The 25,926-nt window shown below is 38.6% G+C and overlaps 2 protein-coding genes and 1 long non-coding RNA gene across 3 annotated transcripts in view; 1 reads left to right on the forward strand and 2 right to left on the reverse strand.

Annotated features, from left to right (window-relative positions):
• Positions 1 to 7,415, reverse strand: part of POSH (Plenty of SH3s) — a 69,715-nt gene extending 62,300 nt beyond the window's left edge. The window contains exon 1 of the mRNA XM_065233381.1: positions 6,344 to 7,415. Coding sequence (XP_065089453.1) covers positions 6,344 to 6,457 — 114 coding nt within the window. The 5' untranslated portion in view covers positions 6,458 to 7,415. The remainder of the gene's footprint in view (positions 1 to 6,343) is intronic.
• A 6,337-nt stretch (positions 7,416 to 13,752) lies between these two features.
• On the forward strand, positions 13,753 to 16,700 carry LOC135710713 (transcription factor grauzone-like). Its single transcript, XM_065233360.1, has 4 exons — positions 13,753 to 14,010; positions 14,077 to 15,119; positions 15,628 to 16,356; positions 16,419 to 16,700. Exons 1-4 carry the CDS (start codon positions 13,888 to 13,890, stop codon positions 16,456 to 16,458), a joined length of 1,935 nt encoding a protein of 644 aa, XP_065089432.1. The 5' UTR covers positions 13,753 to 13,887; the 3' UTR covers positions 16,459 to 16,700.
• Positions 16,701 to 16,711: 11 nt separating this feature from the next.
• LOC135710714 (uncharacterized) lies at positions 16,712 to 17,466 on the reverse strand. Its single transcript, XR_010518440.1, has 2 exons — positions 17,316 to 17,466; positions 16,712 to 16,819 (listed from the first exon to the last, which is right to left on the reverse strand). It is a non-coding gene; the product is annotated as an uncharacterized LOC135710714 (long non-coding RNA).
• Positions 17,467 to 25,926: the final 8,460 nt, after the last annotated feature.

The following is a 25,926-nucleotide window of genomic DNA, read 5'->3' on the forward strand; positions in this document are numbered from 1 at the left end:
GCAATAATGATATTGAACCTACTACCAATTAATTGGTTTCGAACAATTAGAGGTTTGGAACTGTAGTGCGGGATGCTCATTATGCCCCACCTGTTCACTATACCCCTGGTCATAGAAGGTGCCAATTAACCGATGGCTTCAAATAGCTAATATTTTGATAAACCCGGAATCGACTGCGTCGCTATCGTACTTGATGGAGCCTTTTTCATCGAAACTCCAATTTCAAGCAGCAATCGAATTTATAAGGGAACATGAGTGTCCGAAACTCGGAATTGCCCGAACTTTTCAAGTGTAAGAATTGATGCGTCCTTTGGCGTTTGTACACTGACGGTATGGAATAAACAGAACCGAAGAAGACACGGTGAAATTCCTCCCTTTGGTCAGCATATTTCAGTGTACTAATTTCAAAGGTCTCATTCTTCATTCACCGCCCTACCATGGTATATAGTAATAGCAGCATAACTCGTTGCTGCTGGTACGCGCATGTGTTTACTTTACCGTGGCTCATTTATGATGCTGGAATTTTGATGTATAATATACGCGCGCGGGACGGGAATGGTTTGCTTTGCCACTCTCCCGGGTTTTGCTCGGAGTCGACCGGGAGGTTCTCGAAAAATCCCACCAGAAAAGAAGTGCGGAAGAGAGTGCGATTGATGGCGATGGACCGATGATGGTACGGCATATTCAAGTGTTTCATCGTTTCGCTCCTTTCGGTGTCTTTTCTTCTCGGAAGTCTTCATCCCACCTTCAGGCAGGTTCTGTGTTCTGTGTGTGCAATGTTGTTGTTGCTGGGCTCGGGCGAACGAGGGCTTACGGTCTTATTATTTGTAGCATACCGACCGAAGACCGTCTCAAATCGAATATTGTTTTGTTTGACTATGAACGGTTATTGTTGTTCGTCGTCGTGGAATGCACGTTGAGCGTGGAGTTCGTTTTTGTGCATATTTTCATTAGACTGACCGCATTTTATGGTGTTATGATACCTACAATGGTTAACAGTAGATTCAAATAGTTGTGATGAGGTTGGCGTATTTAAAGTAATCCATTTGATGTGGTGGATCGTAGGCTTCATAGATCCAATCGTTTCTGGTTCGATTTCTCTCGTATTGACGAGAATCCCTTGAGAACTAACCATTTGCTTCTTCTTCTTCGCATTTCAAGCTTAATGCTTATCGCATTTTCGCTTATTGCGTGCTCTCAACTTAGTGTTCCAGACGCACTTCCTCAGTTATTAATTGAGAGCTTTCGATGCCTGTACCATTTCTGCATTAGTATAACTGTGTGGCAAGTACAATCATACTCTATGCCCAGGGAAGCCGAGATATTTTCCAACCCAAAAATTCTAAAATTGACCGGGAATCGAACCCAGCCACCTCCAGGATGATCTTTCTTTGTAGCTACACCTTTGCCGACTGAGCTAAGGGAGGCCCTTAAAATTAACCATTTAGTCAAGGCTATTTTTCACACAGATGGCGCTGTTCCGTTGGTAGTAATTAAAATCTCCATAGTATAGAGCAGCAAATTTGCTACCGCGAAGGCTTGCACGCATACCGCGCCAGTTGGCAATCAAATCGATCACTCAGGCAGAATACCGTAGCTAGAACAACTGCTCGAAAGCTGTATGACAATAACCTGCTGACCAAGTCCGGTAGGTGCATTTTTTTCCTCTGTTCGGGACCTAACTCCACTGCGACCAGTTATTTGATCTATTGTAGTATATCCCGTGTCCTTAGTTTAGTGCATGTCGTATTACTCTATCACTATTGAGAAATGATGATGTATTCGATTTTTTTTACAGTTGTCATTCTCGCATTTATCGCAAGGATCCGATTCTAATTGAAAGGTCCCGCTATTTATACCCTTAGGAGTGTTGAAACACCCTCCAAAGGCGCGCCCCTTTGTCAGTCAAAATTGGATTCCTTAGCAACAAAATTAAGGAATGACACCGGTTATGACCATGCATCAGAACCCTAGTCTTAACCACTTCAAGCTAGGGAACAACGAATGGAAGATTAGGAATCACATAGATGAAGACTAACTAACTCATTTTTTGCTTGTTTCAAGATCATCCTGGCAAAGCCGAGTCTTGTCGCTATCAACAAGGCATAAAAAGTAACAAGGACTAAGATGTGTTCCTTGGATTACTGAAAAATCCTGTTCCCCTAGTTTAAAGTAGTCATGACTAGGAATCGGTGGTAGATCTTACATCCCGTAACGTATCACGAAAAGGTAAAAGGTGATCTACCCATGTTACGGGGCCCGGTAGGTGCATACTTATGGATGATGAAACCTATGTAAAGAATGACTTCGGACAGCTTCCAGGATCAAAATTTTACAAGGAGAAGGCTCGAGGAGGTGTCCCTGGCAGATTCAAATTTGTTTTTTGTATGAATTCGGACGCAAATATATGATCTGGCATGGAATTTGCAGCTGCGGCCAGATGAACTCGGAGGTTTACGAAGCCTTACGAAGCCGAATGACTAGCAGAAGCTAATTCTGCCCTTCATCCAGTCACACGATCAGAGTGTCCATTCAAATCCAATTTTTCAATTGCCGGTTTTTTCTCGATAATTAAAAAAAAAACACTCAAACATCGCCTTAAACAGAAAGGACGTTAAAAATAACTGTTTATAGGTAATCATACATCTTTACAGCACAAGATATACGATGATTCGATTTGATGATAGATTGGGTAAACCTTCGTGAAACCCCATTATAGAATGTGTTTTGTTTAGTACGCTTTCCAAAATGCCTGGAGTGCAGATATTTTTTTTTTGTCACTTTAACACTCTTGGATCATTCGTGACTTATCCGGGTGAGATTTGAACTCATGACTTTGGTGTAAGAGGTATGGATTCAGATCTTTATGTCTACGATGTCCTGACTCCTGACTATACTTGTGTGCCTGGTTAGCAAAAAATGCAGAAATGAATTTTTAATTTATCTCTGGACCAATCATCTCATGATTTTTTTTTGAGTGCAGTTTCGAACCCCTTCGGATACGGTTGTGTTTTATGTTTTCTCTCTGTCTTGTGCGTGCGTTCGCTTTTATAGTTTTCGGCTGCATTTGCCTGATAAGCGCTGGCACTCTGCCTCCCGGACCGTTATACCTTTGTGATTGTTGATTTTCTCGCTTTCCGGGAAGTTTTAGAATCGAGAAAGAAACGGTGATTCATCATGTTTGCAAGCATCAGATGAGATGTCGCTACCTGCGTTGTTTGATTTTTTCTTCTGGACCAGAAGTTTGTGGCATCGCGGGGGATAATTTTTAATTTCAGTTTATTTACGCGCTGTAAGGTACGGTCGGTGTTGATGTTGGTTCACTCGCAACTATTTTTCCAAAAAAAATGAGTATTTTCGACCGAAATTGATACCGAAAGTGTACCAAAAGTGCTTCTGAACGTGGTTCTCAGTTTGGTGTGGTGAAATTCGTGCATTCCCGGTTGATTTTGTGCGAGTTTGAACACGGTCCGGTTGGTAAATTAGCCGGGGAGAGTGCTGATAATGTGTTCGCCGCGAGTTTTGGTTGTGATTCGGTGGCCGACGTTGCCATGAATCAGTGGGTTTACGGCTTGCAAAAGTGCTCGTCTGCTCGCCAGTGTCGGAGATTGTGAGCAAGCTGAAGGATGCCTCGCTGGATACGCCCAAGACTGGATGGCTGGTGACCATGTACGGTCCCTGGAGAAAGCACAAGACGCGAACCTCCTCCCAGATGACCATGGCAATGCAAAAAAATATGTTTTCGTTGAAGGAAATATTACAAGAAAGGTAATTGCTATTAGATATTTTTGCAAACAGTGACAGATAGCAGACATGAAGCTTAAGAGGAGGTGTTATATCCTAGACAAATGGTAAGTTACATATTCGCTGTTGTCGTCGTCGTAATCGTCGTCGTAGTCACCGTAGGCAGTACCGTTAGTATATTCAAAATTAACCATCAGCCGCTGAAACTATATGAATTATCGAGTATTTCTGTTGTTCATTACATACCAAGTGAAATTCGAGAACGTAATTTCATTTGAATAACTTGTTTAACCACGGCTTCAACAATTGTGACGTCGGTCATAGCTTGCTATGACTGCCTGAACAATGCGTAAAGAGCAAATCGAAACATTGAACGTCGCGTGAAAGTGGAACTTAATGAAGACCTAAGTACTCTTTCGTAGCTTTTAGTTTTCGGATTTGAAAGATCGTCGATTGCAGTGGCTTGCTTACTGAGCAGAAAAACGCGGTCCCAGGTCCTTTCATATTAAAAATGTATGGTAAGATTGCTTGTTTATCGTGTATTTTGTAAAACTTTCTTTGTTGTCGGTGCCGGGTTTGAATAGTTATAACAACTTGAGTAACGGTATAATGTGATATGAGGGGCTCTGTGGCCTTAGAGCAACCGTTTTTGCCTATTGAGCAGAACATCATGAGTCTAATCTCAAGCCCATCCACATTTAAGATTCGTCAATCGTTATATTTGTTAAAAAGCTTTCCATGCTCGGTAATGGCGGCCTGTTTGTGTGAATAAATGTATCCTTCCCTGTTGTTTTTGACACTATCTGGAAGTTCAGATTTTGACCCTTCCCTTTTCCTCTCCCAGGAACAGAAGAAAATGGAACAACATACGCCCTCCAGTTAGTGTCAAAAAGCACAATGAAGGATACATTTATTCATAGAAACTGGTCGCCATTACCAAGCATGGAAAGCTGATTAGGGATCGTGAGCAAAATGACAGATTAATTTTATGAAGCATTCCAAGAGAATTATGATGATAATTCAACAAGAAACAGAGTTCTAAGAGTGTTCTGGCGATAATTTCAACCTAGTGCGGAAGATAATTCAGAGCAGAATTCCAAGTTAATTTTGGAATTCATTACATGAGAATTTTAAATATAGACGATACACTATGGAGGGGCAGAAACGAAAGCAAGTAGCAAGGCAATTACCTTTCTAGCGATACTAAATAACCTTGGAGTTACTTTGCTAATAGTTGTCCAAAATTGATTTGAGTAACAGCATGTTTTTGTGGAAAAATGCGCATTTTTTCATCACTTTTTTTACTTTGACAATCGATATCTCACGCCAAAAAACCTATAGGGCATGAAGGTGAGCAGAGTTCTTGAGTTAGTGATAATCTTGTTTCAAGCATGTCATGTAATGTTGATTATATCAAAATAAATCCGAAAATTTGGAGGCGCGTTGCGTATTCAAGAGATGAACTAGTCTGCGGCTGAAAATTCTGCACTTCGTATGTTAAAGAGAAACTCAATTTTTCAGTAATACTAGTACGAATAGACAGGGCAAGATTGCCCTAATGTCGCGGATTACACTTGTATGACAAACTATGAACAAGACAAATATTTGTATAATAAATTATGAGCACATCTATGGTCACATTTGTATAGTTTTTGTATAGTTGTTGAGTAGTACTCATAATTATTATACAAATAATGCTCATACTGATAGTTTGTCATCCAAGTGTATCCGCGGCATAAGAATGGCATCATTTTTATAGGCAATCATTGCAATTAATACATTGAAACTTTTTCTACCATAGTTCTGTCATGTCCGTTCTAGCAATTGTTCTCAAAACATACTAAAATTTATATAACAAAGAAAACATTGTAAAATATAGTACTTAAGGCAACAATTGTAAAACAGTCTACACTGATTGACTACAAATAAATAATAATACTTACGCATTTATACAATTCAATATATTACATTTGGAATGTTTAAAAAATAAATTAAAAAAGTAACTCTTTCACACTGTTTTCAGACACTCCAGGGCAAGACGTTCATACATATTTGTTTTATTGATATTTTTTAGTTTTAATGATATTTCTTAATTTTTAATTAGTTTATCAGAACAATATACCACACAAGGGTAAAACAATAATTGATAGTTACAACCAACAAAACTGGAATAGATTTATTAATTTTCGTGAGGTTGTTTTTGGGTTGTTAAATTTCCATAGTTATTGAACATTTCTAAATAATTATTGGATCGTTGCACCCTAGAATCGACGTTGAAAGGTATACTTATGTGCAGCTTCTAAAAATATAAGATTTTTGAGGTAAAGTTAAAGGGTACTAATCTTGCCCGGTTACCCTTATATCAAAAAACTTGTTAGACCCGTGATAGAAACTAATATTCTATTCATTTTATTTATTATTATTATTTACTAATAAAACATAGTTTTGACCCAGCAAACAATATTTGCAAATTGACACCCTGCGTGCAAATAATACCCTTTCCTTCGCCCGCCACATGGCCACACAACATTCTTGTTCTCTTAGCCATCTCATACCTATAATATACTTTCATAATAAGCAAAGCATCATCCACACTTACCTCTAAACATTTCCGACAGAAGGTATGCTGACAGGGTAGCACCTTGGAGGACGTATCCAGCCGTTCCAAACATACGGAACACTCCAGCAGATCGTTCAGCAATCGCTCATCCATTTTGTTATCCTATTTTTTTTTTCGTTATCCCAATCGCAGAGGTAGAGGCAATCTTCACACTTGACACACTGGATTTTCTCTTCTGGATTTTGCTTCCCACAAAATATTGCACAATATATATCTCAAGATTTCACCTCGTCGTCGTATCACTACTATTCTTGCTTCTTTGCTGGGGCATTCCCGAGGTACCCTTCGATGGGAGCCAACAACTCTTTCCTCACCCCGTACACCAATTACCCCCACACACACGCGTACACACCACCCGGAAAACCTGTTGTAGCACCAGATTCTGGCTTCTTTCACTTCCTTTTCACATCCATTATCTGGCGATAGCCTCAGGAATGAAAGAGCACTAATTTATCAGCCAATCTTACAAAATTCGGGGCTACATTTTACAAGGCTTCCTATACTCCTTTGCACCGTGCTCGTGCTGCTATGACGGGAATGTCCTTCCCTCTCCTTGCTTTTGTCACCCCCGCTCAGCGCAGCATGCACCCTTCTCCTTCACCACGGCACACTCGTCGATGCTGCTGGTAAACTCCTTTCTCTTGCATATTTTTCCTTCGGATTTTGCACCACACTAGATTTGGCCCCGACCAACCACACAAGAAAAGTAAAAAGAACACTCTTCTTCTGACCCCCGGATGTTGAAGGGGACTACACTGACTTGACTGGTTTTCACACGGGCTGCAGCAGCTTCTGACCCCACCAGAGCACTCCCGATTTCGACCCGAACGATACGAGAAGCTGATAATTATCGATAGAAATTTGTATATAATTACGGGTAGATTTTCATTAATGGAATTTCAGAATCGACGTACAGGTATGGTGGATGTGTAGATGTAATAAAAAAAATCGCTCTGAACGAATATCCAACGTATGAACAGTGAGAGAAGAAAAGTCGCACTACTAACAACCGACGAAGACGAGGGAAAAGGTTTCGATCTCGCCTGGCCGAGGAGGCATTCTTGACTAGCTGCTCCTACCCAGACTCTGACCGAAGAACTGTTAAGTCTGAACTGGTGTGGGTGTCAAGATTGGAGATGTAAGATAAACATAAATATATGTACATACTTCCATCATGGGCATGACATTGTGTAGGGTACATCTACTTTGCTCTGCGGCTTCGCTGGAGTGCAGCACCATCAGCAGCATTTTGCGGTAGTGTTGGTGTCGTGTGTTCACCTGTCAGATTTGAATGGATGAATGAAAGAATCATGAATGAATCGAACGAACTGACTTTGAGAATGGAATTTCAGGGCAGAACTTGGGGCCGAATCTCGGACCGAATTCTAGTAGTTCCATTTTGAATGTTCATTGTCACACTCAATATCCCAGTTTCTCAACTCGGTGATTATTTTTGCAAGTTGTTTAATATACCTTAATCACAGAAAAACAGACATAACACTCGCAAGTTGTTCATAGAACAAGCATTTAACAGTCAATTTAAAAGTATCGTAGTTGGTAGTACCGCCACCTGTGGCGCGCATAGTCAATTCCCTTGCGTTTGACGTTTACACACTACCGCCATCTGTTCAGCGTACTACCCACCACAGTGTATTCAACAGATGGCGGTAATGTTTTTGCGACGATGTTTTACAGTGAGAAATATTCAATGTGTTATGTCTGTTTGTCTGTGCCTTAATTATTACCGCAATTTCTGATGGCACAGTATCATCAGAAATTGCGGTAATAATTACCGAGATCCGTTAAACCATTTACCGATTTCAAATTATTTTTATTATTTTCAGTAACTACCCGAAAAAAAAATTACAGTGAAATTTTCAGTGGAAACAATGCTCTAACATTAATATTTATTGTCGACAATAAAAATGATTGTTATAATGTTGTACTCTTCCGAAAACGGCAAAACTGCTACCTAGATGTACAATGAATGTACATAATAAAATGTTGTTACAATGATTTTTATCGTATTTTCATTTATTTTATTGTTAACATGATTCGATCATGAACAATAATGAACAACTCTATTACAATAAAAATTGTTGTTACATTAAATATTGGTGTATTTTCATTGTGGGTTACTTCACGAACAATAAAAATAAATCTGATTGAAGCATGCAGACTATGAGAGGGTCAGCAACACTGCCAATGTAATTAAGATAGGCGCTGCTCGTATGGCTCTGGCTTTGACAGTTCGTTTGGCTCAAAACCAGGCAGTCCGCGTCCGCTCATATCTTATCCTAGACCCTCTCTAAAGCTTAATGGAGACCTTGTCCGTGCAGTCAATAATCATACAATAATAATAAAAAATTCCACCACTTGAAGATCTCAGGAAGGAACTCTCAGGTGGAAGCATATTTCATGGGTGATTCTCTCCAGTCGAATGCATTAACTTATCAACGACGCTCAACCACCAAGGAGACGTGACCTAGGGATATCGAGCGCAGGGGAGTTGGCCTGCATTTCTCACAAGTTCCGGATCGAATCTCGATCCATAACCAGTAAAAAAGGACCACCCGTAACAGACATACCACCCCCTTCCCTTCCCGGGGCAAAGTTTTATTTTTTCGATTTATTTTTAAAGTCGATAAAGTAGATCTGGCAAGCCAACACAAACACTATAAAGTACACTGTTATTTTTTTAATAAATAAATTCGCCAACCAACAGTAAAATAACAATAATATATAATGTTATTGAAAAAAAAATTATATGGGAAAATCACGAAAATTTCATTGTTAAGATACTTAACAACCCCCCTTTTTTATTGTAAATTTTCCATTTACCATGAAATTTATTGTTTTGTACAACATAAATCAAGGTAAATTTATTGTAGACGTAACAATATAAATCATTGTTAAGACAATAATTTTCGTCTTATTGTTACATTGTTTTTTAATGTATTTTTGTTGTTATTTTTTTTTCGGGTAATGAAACTGCCCATGCCTTGAATCTGAAGACCCCACCTAAAGGCGAAGTTGGTGAAAACAGAAACCCAGGGTCATCGTTGAGAAAAGGCATTTTGGATGGTCAGGAATCTGGCAAGACTGCCGAAATAAATTAAACTAAACAACGTAGGCTCAGTTCCGGAAGAAACTTCGATGCTTTTACTTAGTTGATATCAATAAACTTGCGTGTTTTCAATACTTGAAGTTTATTTCCAATCCTACTATACTCACACTATTTGTTATCTTCTAACTGACCCTCTGCAGTGTCAGTCTTTTCCTTCTCCTACTTAGGCTCTGAACCATTTGGTGGATTATTTTAACTTTTGGTTAAAATTTGACAGATGGAAAGTTATCGATTAACCCTGCTATCCGAGCGTGGTTATTTCTGACAGACAAGAAGTTAAATTTTGACGACCGTGGCTCGAAAACCGGTCGATCGACAGCACGGGGATTTTCGAACATAAGAAATAACTTTCGAAATGTCACTTTTAACTACAAGTTAAATTTAACTCGGCAAATGGTTCACAGCCTTAGTCGTCCTTATTCCACCTCCGACCGAAGCACCCCTTGATCTTGTCCATCAGTTTTGGCTTGGCCGGCTCCTTGCTCTGGGACGAGTACAGTCTGAGGAAATTGTCGACAAGAAATTCTCCTCTCCCCTCCACAATTGGAAGCAGCACATCGAAACCAACATTAGCATTCCAGGTGTCCTGGTTAATGTACCGGCACATTAAGACCATGTTCTGAGCTCCGTATGTCATAATTAGATGCAGCAGTTGCGAGTTGAACAATTTTAAGCAATTCCTAGGCAGTCTCACCACCGACAAACCGACATGACACTTACTTCTTACTTATGCCCGAAAATTGTAAACGGCCGATTTGAAATGTGCAGTGATCCGACCTGTCGAAACCATAGGAGTTTTTGATCAGGATAAAAATAATTTGTCCAGAATAGATCAGACACGCACCAATTCATATCTTTTGCATGCAGGCTCATAGCTTAGCTAAATATTTCCGGCGAACACGGAGCCAGATGTCAGTAGTGTGCTTTGTTTAGAAATTTTATTGTTTTTGCTATGGTCATTCTTGTCGGTTTGTCGGTGCCCTCACCTCGTCCAGCGTGTCGTGACGGCTTCTTCTCGACGTTAACCTAGGGGCACGCAATAACCTTTAACTCCAACGCAGGCAACGGCTGTAATTAAATTAATTCCATTAACTACTGCTTTAATTACATTAATTACACAATGTAGAACATTAACTACTTTTTAACTCCATTAATTACAGTTGAAATTTCGTAATTAAAGTACATTAATTACATTTTCAATACTTTTAATTACAATAATTACGGATAGATAATTTTAATTACTGTCAGTACTACTTCAAAACGCATTAATTACTTTAAGTACTTTTGATTGCATTTTAACTTCAACGCACCGGTTCTTTGTATTGCGTGCCCCTCGACGTTAACCAACCATTGAATAAGAACACGCTTTGTCTGGAAATCAAACAGACAGTATTTAACTATTATTCATATTTAGGCTCAAGTTTCAATTTTATCGACCACAAACCCTCGCACAAACCTCAGGACAAACCATGACGTCACGAATGAACTCAGTGTTAATAGACTGAACCTTTTTGACAGTTCAGTGGTACCATAGAGGTAACTCTAAGACCACTGGGTCCCGAAGAAAATCATTATTATTTTTGGCTCACTCAGTACCAGAACAACGGTCCCATGCAGTCCCAAGCTATTTCACTCACCCCTGCATGTTCTGCATGAATCCACACACCCCTGATGTTATCTGTCAAACTTTCATAGCGAATCAAAACAAACATAGTGTAGTAATAGAATTTCAACTAGAATAGGGTACGTTAATCGTTTGCTTGGGACCAATAGGCTACTAAGGTGGCGAGCCATTTTAAAATCGTTAGTTTCGTATTGATTGTTGGTAGTTCTTTCGCTGGTCATTTCGCAGGATCTGGTAGTGGCCGATGAGATCAAGAGCTGGACGAAGCGACACTGGAGCTAGTGAACACTGAACATTCGTTGTTACCAACTCGGTTACCAAGGAGTTTTCCGGGAGATTACCTATCATTCGTGTACGAAAGATATGACGGTGAAGGACTGATGCCGGATGTGATTGCATCCTGATCAAGTGACGGTGATAATGCAAATGTGCACGATTGGTGATTTAACCTAATCTCGCACATTTATTTGTTTCATCGCGCATTCGAAAATAATAATAATAAATAGAAAATCACACTAAACTTTAGATACGTTTAAAATAAACTTGAAAATAATGTATAAAATAGACATATTTATATTTGATTACAAAGCTGTCAAAGCTAGTGTCAAAGCAAACAAAAATATTCATGTTTATTTTCAACACGAATATTTTTAGAATAAACGTTACATGATTTTTATTTAAAACAATGATATCATATAACTTTAAACATAAAATACGTTTGAAATCAATCTAATTTATTTTTGTGGCTAAAACAAACTGAGTTAACGTTTATATTTACCTGAAATATTTTTATTTCAATAATATTTGTTTCTGCGTGGATGCAAGATTTAAATATAAACAAAGCTATTTTCAATGGGAAGTATCTTTCAGTTCTACTATGAACTGTCAAAACTTCACAGCTATTTTTTTTAGATGATGGAAGCTGTTTCATGGAAAGCCTTATTGGTCTTAACAACAAGTTTTAATGTATTTTATTGATTTTATTGCATATTGTAGCAATTCCTAATAAAATTTGTATGGTTATTTTGCTTAACGACGTATTCTAAATCATTTGTGGAATATTTCTATAATTTGGGTTATCGTTTAGGTATGTGATTTAGGTACGTTTGTGATTTTTAAATGAGGGTAGACTTTGTGAAAACCGAAAATGAACATGTATCAAAATTATAAAAGATTTTGGACATTAATAACTCAGCTGCCCCTGGACCAATTTCAATAATTGTATCACCAATCGATCAGAAATATTTCTACGCATCAAAAACAATGCTTCCGACTGATGATTTTCAACAAGAAACTATTGAAAAAGTGCTAATGTCAAGCATTGTGCAATGTACAAATAAAAAAGTGATAATTTTATCAATTGCTTCATGAAATAAACGTTCTTCCCAAGCCCAGTCGTCATAATCGAGTACCACTTGGAGGCACATCATTCTGCTTCAACCTGAAAAGACATAAAAGAGCGCTGATGTCTAGCCTCAACTCATTTTCGCTACGGACGGCGTGGTGAGCAGACAGCATAAGCAGCAATAGCAGCAGTAGGAAAGTGGTGACAGGCTAGGTAGTTGGTTATATTTATTAAGGAGACTTTCAGCCGAACGCTGGTTCGTCTCCGGCTATGGTTAGTTAGTTCACTCTACTACCCAAAAAGTAACAATGACTGGTTGTGGCAAAGGAGGAAAAGGTCTTGGCGCCAAGCGTCGTCGGTTCTTCGTGATAACCGCTACCCGTCGTCTGGCTCGCCGTGGCGGTGTCAAACATATCTCCGGTCTGATATACGAGGCAACACGAGGAGTGCTGAAGGTGTTCCTGGAAAATGTGATCCGTGAAGATGTCACCTACTCTGAAAACGCCAAGCGTAATTGGCCGTGGATGTCGTCTACGCTTTGAAGCGACAGACGCACTCTGTACGGTTTTGGAGGTTAAATCATCACAAACTTTGGCAACAAAACGGCTTTTTTTAGGGTCAACAAGCTTATTACAGTAAAGAGTTGCAATAGAATTTATCTGTGCCTGTTTGTTCATAGAACCACATGCCCACAACGACCACACAAAATGCTCTCCAGAGTTGTAATCTTGTATATAAACTTGGAAGCAAGGGTGCAAATGATTTTGATCGATTCTCTTCATGAACTTTCTCTTTGAAAAAAATACTACAAATTTGGTACGCTTACAAATCAAAAACGAAAAGAGTTAAGATAGATAGATGATCGATCAATTAAAAGAACTAAGTGCTCTTCACATTTATTCCGTCCACTTGCGGTCCTACGACAAGCTTTCGTTCGTGCCCCTAAGCACAGACCCTTCAACTTTTTTTTTATTAGGGATAGCCCAAATAAAAAATTACCATAAACGAACGATAACCCAAATGATGGAACTATTCCACAAATGGTTTGGATGATACCCAGAACACGTCGTTAAGCAAATTAACCATAACATTTTTATTAGGGAGGTTCTAATGTTTTTGAATGATAAATTTTTATTTGAGATCCTTTTCTGTGTTACGTAATATTTCAACGGACATTTTCACTGATTTTTCAATTTTTCCGTTTTGCGCCAGTGTAGATAAATGTCATCAATGAATAACAATGAATCGAATGAACGTTTTCGGTTGTAAACAACGATCGAAGCACAACAGTTTCGTTACGGATTTTAATTTTTATTGTGAATAGTAAATGTTATAACATTTTTTGTGAATTTTTCGTGAAAACAACTATTGCCTGTTTGTTTTACAGTAAATTTCATGCAAGAGCATAATTTACCCAACTCATCAGCATGGAAGGCAACTTGGTTTGCCGATTGTGTTTGTACAACAATGAAGATATCGTGTCTATATTTGGTGATAGCCAGCAAGAGGCAAAACTTCAGGAGAAACTTTTACAATACTTGAATTTAGATGTACGTATAGCATCAATCGTAAGCACTATCCAATCGTTATTCTAATGGCCTAACCATTGATTGCAGGTAAAGGAAGACGACACCCTGCCGAAACTGATCTGCATGAAATGCTTCCAGACGGTGGAAAACTTCCATGTATTCTACCAAGAGGTAGCGCAGAATCAAACCGTATTTGCCTACAGTTCGCAACCGGGAATGATTGTGATCAGTGACCAGAATTCGCACACCACCTACATTCTGCGGGAGGAAGAAATTGTCCAGCAATCTTGCATTGAGATTGACGATGGCCTGCAGCAGTACGGTGGGCCGTCGTCATCTTCTGCCGGATCCAGTGGTGGGCAGCAGAAGGTAACGTTGGTTCAACTGCCGAACCAGGTGACGGCAACCGTGTTGAGCACGGTTGATTCGTCTGGTGCAATAATGCTCTCGACTGGTAGTGAGAGCAGTTCGATAAGCGTCATAAATTCAGAACTTCCAACGTACGATGAAGCACAAAAATGCAAAGAGCAACAGCAAGCTGTCTCGGCAATCGAAGAAGATTTGGATTTGAAAATTGTGGTAGATATCGACGAAACGGAAGAGGAGGAAAGACTTGATGATGAGTTAGATGTTCAACAAAGCCTTCAATCGGTTCAAGATGACGAAGAGCATAGATTCAATCTATCGCCAGAGCAAACTTCGATCGAAGAAATTTTAAAGGAAGGAAATGATGACGTTGACGAAGACGAAGATGATATCGATGACGATGATGACGACGATGAAGAATTTGAAGAAGATAATGGGGCCGACATGATTACCGATGAAATCCACGAGCCTTCTGTAGTAGATTTTAAAGTATTTCCACAAAAATTGATTCAGTCGAATCGCTTGATCGTTCGAGGCAAGGATCTTTCGATGTTGATTGCAAGTTTCTACGACTTGATCTGTGATCTGTGTAGCGAAAGTAAGGAGGACGGTGGCGATAAGTTTCCAACACTGGAATCGTATTTGACCCACTTCAAGGATGTGCATGGCATCAAGGGTTACGTATGGTGCTGCAACCAGAGGATCGTCAAGTCACGGATGATGGCCATGCACATGGCCAGGCACCTACAGCCGGAGGCATTCAAGTAAGTTAGATGCGGTTGATAGTGGGAGGCAATCATCAATTATTTTTGATCTACTATTATTCTTTATTAAATATAGTAAACTTACAAACTGAGTCCCAAACTTGGCTTAAAATGGACGAAAACCACTGAACTTCGTTTAGCATTTTGAAACCCTTTCATTTGATAGCTATGGGCTGTTTTCAAGGTAGTGATCAGAAAGTAGTGGATTCCCATAGGTATGGTAAATTTAACTACACAATCATTTTTGTTCAGTACAAGATTACTCTACTTCTTGACCTTCAACTGCTTTACGGGAATAGTTTCACAATTTCTGAAGAGTAGATCGGAACACTGCTATTGGCTAGTATCTTTACCGAGCCTTTTCAACGGCCTGTTTAATACGCTAGTGATAGTAATTGTCATTTAATTAGTGAACGCTATCTTGTTATGAATAATTATTTTGAATATTAGTGAAATTTCAGGTAATTTGTGTGTTTAGTATCTAATCTCCGTGTTCCTCATTTCCCAGATGTCCCGAGTGTGGCAAGTCGATGACCACTCCGAAAATCCTCCAGTACCACATCCAGAACCATCGCCCGGAAGAGGAACGACCACTCAAGTGTAACCTTTGCCCGCGACGCTTCAGCTACGGCAGTGCCCTGGTATCACACAGTCAATCGCACCTGCCGGAAATGGAGCGAACCAGATACGTTTGTGACGAATGTGGTAAATCGTACAGCTCGGCGAAGAACCTTGCCGAGCACATAGCGGCGAGGCACTCCAAAACGGAACCCCTGGCCTATGTGTGCCACATCTGTGCAAAACGGTTCACCTCCAAGAGCAACCTTACCTATCATCTCACCACGCATCAGCCGAAAATTCACCAGGTGCAGTGCGACCAGTGCAAAAAGTGGCTCAAGAACAAGCTCTGCCTCCGGAAGCACATGGTTCAGCATTCGATGGTGCGGCACAAGTGTACTCTGTGCGACTATTCGGCGCTGAATTTGCAGTGCCTTAAGAACCACATGAGAGTGCAGCACACGGATTTGAAACCATTCGCCTGTGATGTCTGTGGGAAGTCGTTCAAGTTGAAGAACACCCTGCTAAACCATCAGGTACAGCATACGGGGGTGAAGAAGTTTAGCTGTGAGTTTTGCGCGCGAACATTTGCATCGAGCGGGAACTACTATGCGCACAGGAAGCGGATGCACCCGCAGGAGTTGGCCGTACAGAAAAAGCGAAAAGAGGACGAAGAGAAGTAAGCGTTTCTTGATTTGAAGTTTTGGGGATTGTTTTAATATAGCTGGTATTTGCTTACAGTGAATTTCGGAAGAAGACGCTCTTGGCTGAGTCAAAATGAATGCATCGCACCTTCGGCGGTTCACATAAGAGGTACTTTTATAACACTTCTATAACTTATTCCGTACGAAAAGTTTTTTTTTTTGGCATTAGCTCGGTACAGACTAAATTAGCTTCAGGAGATTTTTATTGTCGATAAACCTCCAGTTACTGCATAGTAGTATGTTACATTACATTACATTAGTTGAAGTGAACAGAAAAGAACTCCCTCCCTATTTGGTACTCAAGCGATCAAGAATCTGGTCTACTTGTCGTCGAACTTGCCACCGTAGAATGGGATGTACGCAACGATTATCTTCCAATCGGTGAAGTAGCATCCGACCAGAGCGGCGGCTCCTCCGAATCCCATGGCGGAAGAGATCCTGCAATGAAGGAGAATAATTAGTACGGTTTCGGTTTCGTTTTTCTCTGTTGCTAATGTGACGATATCGCTTCATGCTTATTTTGAAGCGACGCAATTCATGAATCCAGTCAATTGATTTGCATAGTGATATACTATTTTTTCCTTGCAGCATAATTCTTAAACTGACAGCTTTTCGTTGATCTTATAATATGCTAAAAATTACCAATTGCCTCGAACTATTGAATAAGCATCTGGTTCTAGCTTAGGTACTCTACACGCTGCAGGACTTTCAGAAATTGTTTCAAGAAGTTGCTTAGACAATGCGTAGTAATACAGGATACAGCATTACATTCAGAAAACTACATGTAGTATTTTCTAGTCAAATTACCTACATAATTCGGTCTATTTTACGACTAAAATCACGAAAAATGATTTTCCATTATATAACCCACAAACATCACCACCCATGGAGGGCACGGAATCCATATCACTTGTACGGATCTCGAAGTACTCACCATTTGGTGGCCTGTTCGGCTTGTTTCGGGCCCAGTGGAATTTTCATTTTGGTTTAAACTGCACAAAACCTTGACGCGGTCACGGGAAATCGAACCGAAATCCAAACGGGAGCTCGAAGGAAAACGATCTGGAACACAGAACTTTTCTGCTGAAAACGTCAGACAGAGTAACGTCAAAATGGAATCAATGATGACAGCTGTATTTTATCGCTCTTGATGATGATGATGATTTATTATTTGAAAGCGGAGCGTTGAAAATAAAGCGACGACTTATTCGCTACGCGCGGGGTTTTGTTTCGATTTAAATATTATCGCGCTTATGTTTATTTCACCCATTTCACCCAACTATAGGTACTAAAGTGTGGGAAGCCAAAAGTAAGTAAAGTCCCATGTACTCAATTAATCATGTTTTGTTGTTTTTGACATCATCCACATCAAGAGGGCCAGTCACTTTCGAATGTATGGGAATGGTAGGAAACCATTTGGAAATGCATGAAAATTTTCAGTTTTTATTCATTATCGTTTTTATGAGGAGTTAGATGCACAAAAATTGCACGAGTACATTATTATGGTGATAAGGCAAAAACTCGTTAATTTTTTTCCTTCTGTGAAAGCGGTCACAAATCGCGGATTTTCTGATATTCTCCATACTGCAAAAATGATTTTCCTACCAATGAAGGGGCGACATCTCTCGGATCTTCTATAGCTACTATTGTGTGTGGCAGGATTATTTCTCAAAAAGGGAGTATACCATCTGCTTTCTGATTATGGCCGTACGACTGCGCCCATTGATTAACACACGACGGCTATTTATCCAGGATTCGCTTCTTAAGCCGCTGCCATAAAATACTATCTAAGTTACACACCTGTGTATAATCCTTATGGGCGGGGTTGCATCGCGCTTATGAGTGGCGCGCTTCTACCGTAACCAAATAAGAATTTAACATAAGCGCGACAATACCCCCTCAAACTAACTATATCATCTGATAGAGCAAATTATCTCTTAGATGCTGGTGGCGGTTTGCCGAATTGAGTCTATATTCATGAAAAATCAACGTTTATTGGCAAATCAAAGTTGGCACTCGTGGAGAATAGAAGAACTATGAGAGTGATGATGTTTTCAAAATTTTACACGGTGAGGTATTGGCAAATCAAAGTTGCCACTCGTGGAGAATAGACGAACTATGAAAGTGATGATGGTTTCAAAATTTTCCACGGACAGGTATACGAGTGCAATCTTAAAATGCTTTTATTTTGAAAACTGAGCATTGAATTTAAATCTGGTTGTTGCTACAGTTGTAGAAAAGCTGAAATCTATGCATACACCTAAAAATCTGAAAATAAATTATTTTTTTCTATATTATATATCTATTGAGTAGTCCTTAAGTTTTCTACTAACGTAGCACTAACCAGATTTAAATAAAATGCTCCATTTGCAAAATAAAGGCATTTTAAGATTGAACTCGTATACCTCACCGTGTAAAATTTTGAAACCATCATCACTTTCATAGTTCATCTATTCTCCACGAGTGCCAACTTTGATTTGCCAATACGAGTGCAATCTTTAAATGCTTTTATTTTGCAAATGGAGTATTTTATTTAAATCTGGTTAATGCTACTCTAGTAGAAAACTTAAGGACTACCAAATAGACATATAATATAGAAAAAATAATTTCTTTTCAGATTTTTATGTGAAGACATAGATTTCAGCTTTTCTACAAGTATAGCAGCAACCAGATTTAAATAAAATGCTCCATTTGCAAAATAAAAGCATTTTAAGATTGCACTCGTATACCTCCCCGTTGGAAAATTTTGAAACCATCATCACTTTCATAGTTATTCTATTCTCCACGAATGCCAACTTGGATTTGCCAATAGTCATTGTTTACATTTGGTAAATAGGCATTTTTTAAATGTTTCTCTAGTTATTGTCGCGCTTATGTTAAATTCTCGCGTCACTTTTCAAATAGACCAATGTAACAAATGTAAACAAATCGAGTTAAGCGATACAAACTATTGCTCTTCTATCATTGTATGTTAGCGTTAGCGTTAGCGTTAGCGTTGTTATGATATACTTCGTAGATTGGATACTAGCGACACTCACGTCTCTTCTGAAATTCTCAGTTAGACTACTTTCAGGAATAATGCTGAGGAGTAAACATTGGTTCCAATCTAAACAAGAGTGACAGAAGCATGACTGGCGCTATTCCCGGCCACGCCCATCTTTACCATAACTAGGGATAGGGAAGGAAATGTTGATGTAGTACTTACTTAACGAGAGGCCACCGACTTAGCGACACCCTCATAAGTGCTACGGAGTTGGAGGGTTGGGTAGGGTATTCGGTTAGGATTCACCTCAAGTTGGCGATGCAACCAAAAGTATGTATTGTTTATTTGTTGTTTATTTAATCTCTCGATAGCCGGCTATCGAAAGAACATATTAATTTTTAGTTATAATGAATTTTAAGAGTCATGACGGAGAGCTTGGAATTAAATCCATGATTTTCTGCTCAGTAAGCAAAATCGATCCCTCGAGGGTCATCGAGCATTTTATAATCCACAGCGCTTTGAATAACTATTATTTACGATAATTACATGAAATAAATAAAATATAAACTACAAACAAAACGTGACTGCTAAAATCTCAAAAAGATATTCTCATAAATATATTTCACGCCACCAGGAATCTCAAAACCATTAGACGTTATAATGATACTCTGCACATGTTAGACACAAGAAGAGGCCAAAAAGCAAGCGTCCGACACACAAAATCCGTCAGTCACAATCAACGATTCTACGAATCGTGAGCGCTCACGAATCATAAAACCGCTGACTGCGACACTCTGAAAGCGAAATTGACAGGCTCTACGCGTCAAACACCCGCCCTCCAATCTCCTCCCGCATCCAACAATACAAATCTCCATTACAACATCTAACGAATTCAAAACTTCGAAAATCACTCATCTATAACAAGTGAGTGGAAGCAACCCTGCATGCAACCATTCTTCATAATACACTTTTTCTGCATATCTTTCTATTAGGCCTGTGGACATGCGTTAGCTTCGAAACTTCTAACCAAACTGGGAAAATTTTCAGATCACAAAAAAAAACTTGAAAAAAACTTTCAAAGGTAATTACAAGTATTTATTTTACATTTATTTTATTGATTATTTTACGCAAAAACGAGCAAGTAATATTAAATCTCTTGTATCATATGCTAATGCAAACTGACTGTAACAAAAATAATATGCTTAAATAAAATAAAATATTAATAAAATTATATGCAAAATTTACTAGAAGATCATTACTTTATTGGTGAGAAGTTTTTAATAAGCCCTCCCAGTTCCTCTGTATACAGAACAAATCTGATACTATAATCAGAATTGCTCAGTCTGCATGAAGCAGCCGATTGCATCAAGGAAGTTCTATTAACAACCAAGAATCAATCGTTTGAGGCATACTGAAGCATTAAGAAGGTGATATGTGTCACTATAGGAAATCATCATCTTTGCAAATATAAAGAAATTAAACATAACCCTTTGCTTCAGTACCGTCAACCTCCATGTCCATGGGGAGGGTATTGCTCTTCTATCATTGTATGTGATACAAAAACATCCATCCAAATATACTTTCATTTGTTCAAGATAATCATACGTAAAAAATTGTCCAATGTACAGTTTGAAATGATGGGTACACGTTTGTTACTTCGGTCATTCGGACTGCCTAACATGATTGGTGCTCAATTTCTAAAGGCGGGGCCAACCTAAAGTTAGATACTCTACTCTGAAATCTGTGAAAGGGAATCTAGTATCATGTAGACAAAACGTCCAATGTAACACTCATTGATTATGTCATTGAGAAAAATCGTCCAATGTAACATCCCGAAAAAAAAATTACAGTGAAATTTTCAGTGGAAACAATGCTCTAACATTAATATTTATTGTCGACAATAAAAATAATTGTTATAATGTTGCATTGTTCAGAAAACGGCAAAACTGCTACCTAGATGTACAATGAATGTACATAATAAAATGTTGTTACAATGATTTTTATCGTATTTTTCATTTATTTTATTGTTAACATGATTCGATCATGAACAATAATGAACAACTCTATTGCAATAAAAATTGTTGTTACATTAAATATTGGTGTATTTTCATTGTGGGTTACTTCACGAACAATAAAAATAAATCTGATTGAAGCATGCAGACTATGAGAGGGTCAGCAACACTGCCAATGTAATCAAGATAGGCGCTGCTCGTATGGCTCTGGCTTTGACAGTTCGTTTGGCTCAAAACCAGGCAGTCCGCGTCCACTCATATCTTATCCTAGACCCTCTCTAAAGCTTAATGGAGACCTTTTCCGTGCAGTCAATAATCATACAATAATAATAAAAAATTCCACCACTTGAAGATGTCAGGAAGGAACTCTCAGGTGGAAGCATATTTCATGGGTGATTCTCTCCAGTCGAATGCATTAACTTATCAATGACGCTCAACCACCAAGGAGACGTGACCTAGGGATATCGAGCGCAGGGGAGTTGGCCTGTATTTCTCACAAGTTCCGGATCGAATCTCGATCCATAACCAGTAAAAAAAGGACCACCCGTAACAGACATACCACCCCCTTCCCTTCCCGGGGCAATGTTTTATTTTTTCGATTTATTGTTAAAGTCGATAAAGTAGATCTGTCAAGCCAACACATACACTCTAAAGTACACTGTTATTTTTTTTAATCAATAAATTCGCCAACCAACAGTAAAATAACAATAATATATAATGTTATTAAAAAAAATATATATGGGAAAATCACGAAAATTTCATTGTTAAGATACTTAACAACCCCCCTTTTTTATTGTAAATTTTCCATTTACCATGAAATTTACTGTTTTGTACAACATAAATCAAGGTAAATTTATTGTAGACGTAACAATATAAATCATTGTTAAGACAATAATTTTCGTCTTATTGTTACATTGTTTTTTAATGTATTTTTGTTGTTATTTTTTTTCGGGATGTCCAAAGTACAACGCGACTTGTCAAAACGTCCTATGTGGTTTTTTCTTTGTTGTCGCATGACATTCAAAGTTAAATTGTGATTTTATCGTTTCTACTGAATTTTCAATGTTATTATTCACTGACTCCATTAAAAATAGTTTTGCAAAATGTAATGTTTCTAAACAGTTTAAATAAAAATCTGTCGAACTTCAACTTCGATTTTCTCAAAATGGTGGATATGTTACATTGGTCTATTTGAAAAGTGACGCGATAATTCTCATTTGGTGACGGTCGAAACGTGCCGCTTATAAGGGCGATGCAGGCCCGCCCATAAGGATTATACACAGGTGTGTAACTTTGATAGTATTTTATGGCAGCGGCTTAAGGACCGAATCCTGGATAAATAGCCGCCGTGTGTTAAATCAATGGGCGCAGTCGTACAGCCATAATCAGAAAGCAGATGGTATACTCCCTTTTTGAGAAATTATCCTGCCACACACAATAGTAGCTATAATGAAGATCCGAGAGATGTCACCCCTTCATTGGTAGGAAAATCATTTTTGCAGTATGGAGAATATCAGAAAATCCGCGATTTGTGACCGCTTTCACAGAAGGAAAAAAATTAACGAGTTTTTGCCTTATCACCATAGTAATGTACTCGTGCAATTTTTGTGCATCTAACTCCTCATAAAAACGATAATGAATAAAAACTGAAAATTTTCATGCATTTCCAAATGGTTTCCTACCATTCCCATACATTCGAAAGTGACTGGCCCTCTTGATGTGGATGATGTCAAAAACAACAAAACATGATTAATTGAGTACATGGGACTTTACTTACTTTTGGCTTCCCACACTTTAGTACCTATGTAGTTGGGTGAAATAAACTCGGAAAACAGAAGAAAACTGACGACGAAGCGCATCGCGGGAGGGATGAAAATCGAAAACAGATGCGACTCTGTTGAATATTCCAGGGCTGGTAGCAGGTCACTTTTTAGTGACTTGGTCACTATTTTGAAGCCAGTCACTAAAAAGTCACTTTTTACATCAACAAGTCACTAAAGTCAATATTTCTCTAAAAATAGTCACTAAAGTCACTTTTTCACTACTAAAAATAGAGTGAAATTAAAAAATATCAAAAATATGTTTAAATTGAGTACTTGGCACTAAGATAGTCTAAAGTAGTTTTGACAAAATATACATATCTGTTAAAAGAATTAAAATTTTAACCAGGGTGACCAAAAAAACAATTGGGAAATTCCTTCAATTTCGATTAAAAATCGGAGAAAATATACCTCCTTTCCCAGAAAATGAATACGCCTTTTTAATGTACCACCAACGTAGAGTGCGCCACGCGAGTTCGAGAAGAAACGTCAACCAAACCGTTTGTTTACATCAGAATAACTATTTTTCACAACGCAAATTAAAGCATTTTTCATTCAACATCTTACCAATTTCTATCGGTAATTGTTTTATTGTGCGATTTTCCACAGATCTGAACTGATTTACCCTACCTTTACTTACCCATTTCTAATTTTCCATTTTTCGCAACAAAAATATTCCTGTGCACCAGCAGGATGTTTGCAAAAACGTTACAGAATTAAATTTTTCAACTGTAGATTAAGTTTTGGAGCATCTCAGATGAAACAGTTTATCAGAAAAAGTAAAAAAGTGTTCCGCCTTTTGGGATCTTCCGGTGAACTATACCGTGGTCCCCAGGGTCCATATTTCGGTCACAACTCCGAATTCATTTTGATAAGACGTTTATGAGTGGTTTCGAAAAATCCGTGGAGCTCTAGGATCAGTTTCATGAATTGACCACTTTTACGGATGTTCCGGATCTTCAGATCAGACTTGTGTCCTACCGAAAACTGAATCGTCCCAAAAGGTGGCCAACTTTCTGCTAACAACTTTTAAGAAGACATCAGGAGTTATATCTTCAAATTGCCGTACAATCAGTGTTTGGTCCCAATTAGCTCTAATCCCATATGCTACATGTATTCGCTAATGCCGGTTCCTATAGTCCGGTCCCTGTTAACCGTACTATAGGAATCTTGACTGTACGTCCAGGAGTGCCTGGAAAGCGGCTGCTATCATTCCTAAGCAACATAATAGACCTGTGCTGTTTTGGCTGAACTTGGCGAGCTGCCACTATAGGAAAAAGGCAATCGAGTGGTACAATGCGAACAACGTGGTTGTGGTACCCAAAGACCACAACCCTCCCAACAGCCCAGAACTCCGCCCTATCGAGCGGTATTGGGCCTTGGTCAAACGGAATCTAATAAAAAAACTAATAAATCCATGGAAAACGAGCAGCAGTTTTAATCTAACTGGCGTTCGGCGGCGAATAAGGTCGATGAGACCACTGTGCAAAATTTAATGGAAGGGGTTAAGCGGAAGGCACGGCAGTTCGGATTTGGCAAACCAAAAGAATAAACGAACATTTTGTTCTTTTAATAAATGAATTGAACTACCAAAACAAAAATAAGACGATTTTTGCGATATGAATTTTGACTCAAAGAAACGATTTTGTTGTCAACCAATTTTTGCGCGTTCCAGTTTTAATACGATAGATGAGAAGATGAAAGTATAGAGTTGATAGTTCCGTTAGAATACGGCAGTGTGAAAATTGTATATAGAGAGTAGAATTTTTCCACTCGCATGGACTCGCAATATCACGCGTGATTACGGAACAAAATATCGTACTTGATATTGATTTTACAAGTTCCTTTGATATTGCGAGACTATTCACAACGTGCAAAAATCAAGCTGAGAGTTGACTCAACACAAAAATGATTCCGTTGCACATCGTTTTCTTAGAAAGAGAAAGTATAGTTTGCTATCTCTTTTTACTTTTCACCGATGGCAGACACGAAGTGACTGCTGCCAGCCGTTATGGAAGTTTCGGTTGCATTCGGGTGTAAAACAAAAATCATGAAACTCAATTGGCAAATCAAAGTTGGTACTTGTGGAGAATAGAAGAACTATGAAAGTGATGATGGTTTCAAAATTTTACACGGTGAGGTATACGAGTTCAATTTTAAAATGCTAATAATTTGCAAATGGAGCATCTTATTTAAATCTGGTTGATGCTACGTTAGTAGAAAACATAAGGACTACTCAATAAACATATAATATAGAAAAAATAATTTCTTTTCTGATTTTTAAGTGTATACATAGATTTCAGCTTTTCTACCACTATAGCAGAAACCAGATTTGAATAAAATGCTCCATTTGAAAAATAAAAGCATTTTAAGATTGCATTCGTATACCTTCCCGTGGAAAATTTTGAAACCATCATCACTTTCATAGTTCTTCTATTCTCCACGAGTGCCAACTTTGATTTGCCAATTTCACCACAGTTTGTTGAGCTTTGCTGGTGAGTTTTGCTAGTTTGATATTTCGAGCTGCGGTATCACAAATACTAATGAGGAAAGGAATTCCGCATTTCCTTTTCCCAAGTCCTTTTCCTCTCCTTCCCTTCCCTTCTTCTCTTTTCAGAAAGCGAGTAATGGCGCTATAACCATATGCCATATAGGGCTAGGACAAGAGTTAGTGCTCAGGTTCCAACCGCTAGAAGAAAATGGTAGCGAGCAAGGGCGCTATAACCTAGG

This window comes from Ochlerotatus camptorhynchus, unplaced genomic scaffold, assembly GCF_037179485.1.
Source record: "Ochlerotatus camptorhynchus isolate MF236.1 unplaced genomic scaffold, CSIRO-AGI_Acam_v1.1 ptg000401l, whole genome shotgun sequence".
Classification (NCBI taxonomy): Eukaryota; Metazoa; Arthropoda; class Insecta; order Diptera; family Culicidae; genus Ochlerotatus; species Ochlerotatus camptorhynchus.

Excerpts from the sequence above, each read along its gene's own strand:
- LOC135710713 (XM_065233360.1), top strand. The coding sequence starts at position 13,888 with ATGGAAGGCAACTTGGTTTGCCGATTGTGTTTGTACAACAATGAAGAT. Across the intron at positions 14,011-14,076 it reads TACAATACTTGAATTTAGAT|GTAAAGGAAGACGACACCCT; the intron begins GTACGTATAGCA and ends CATTGATTGCAG. Across the intron at positions 16,357-16,418 it reads CGAAAAGAGGACGAAGAGAA|TGAATTTCGGAAGAAGACGC; the intron begins GTAAGCGTTTCT and ends ATTTGCTTACAG.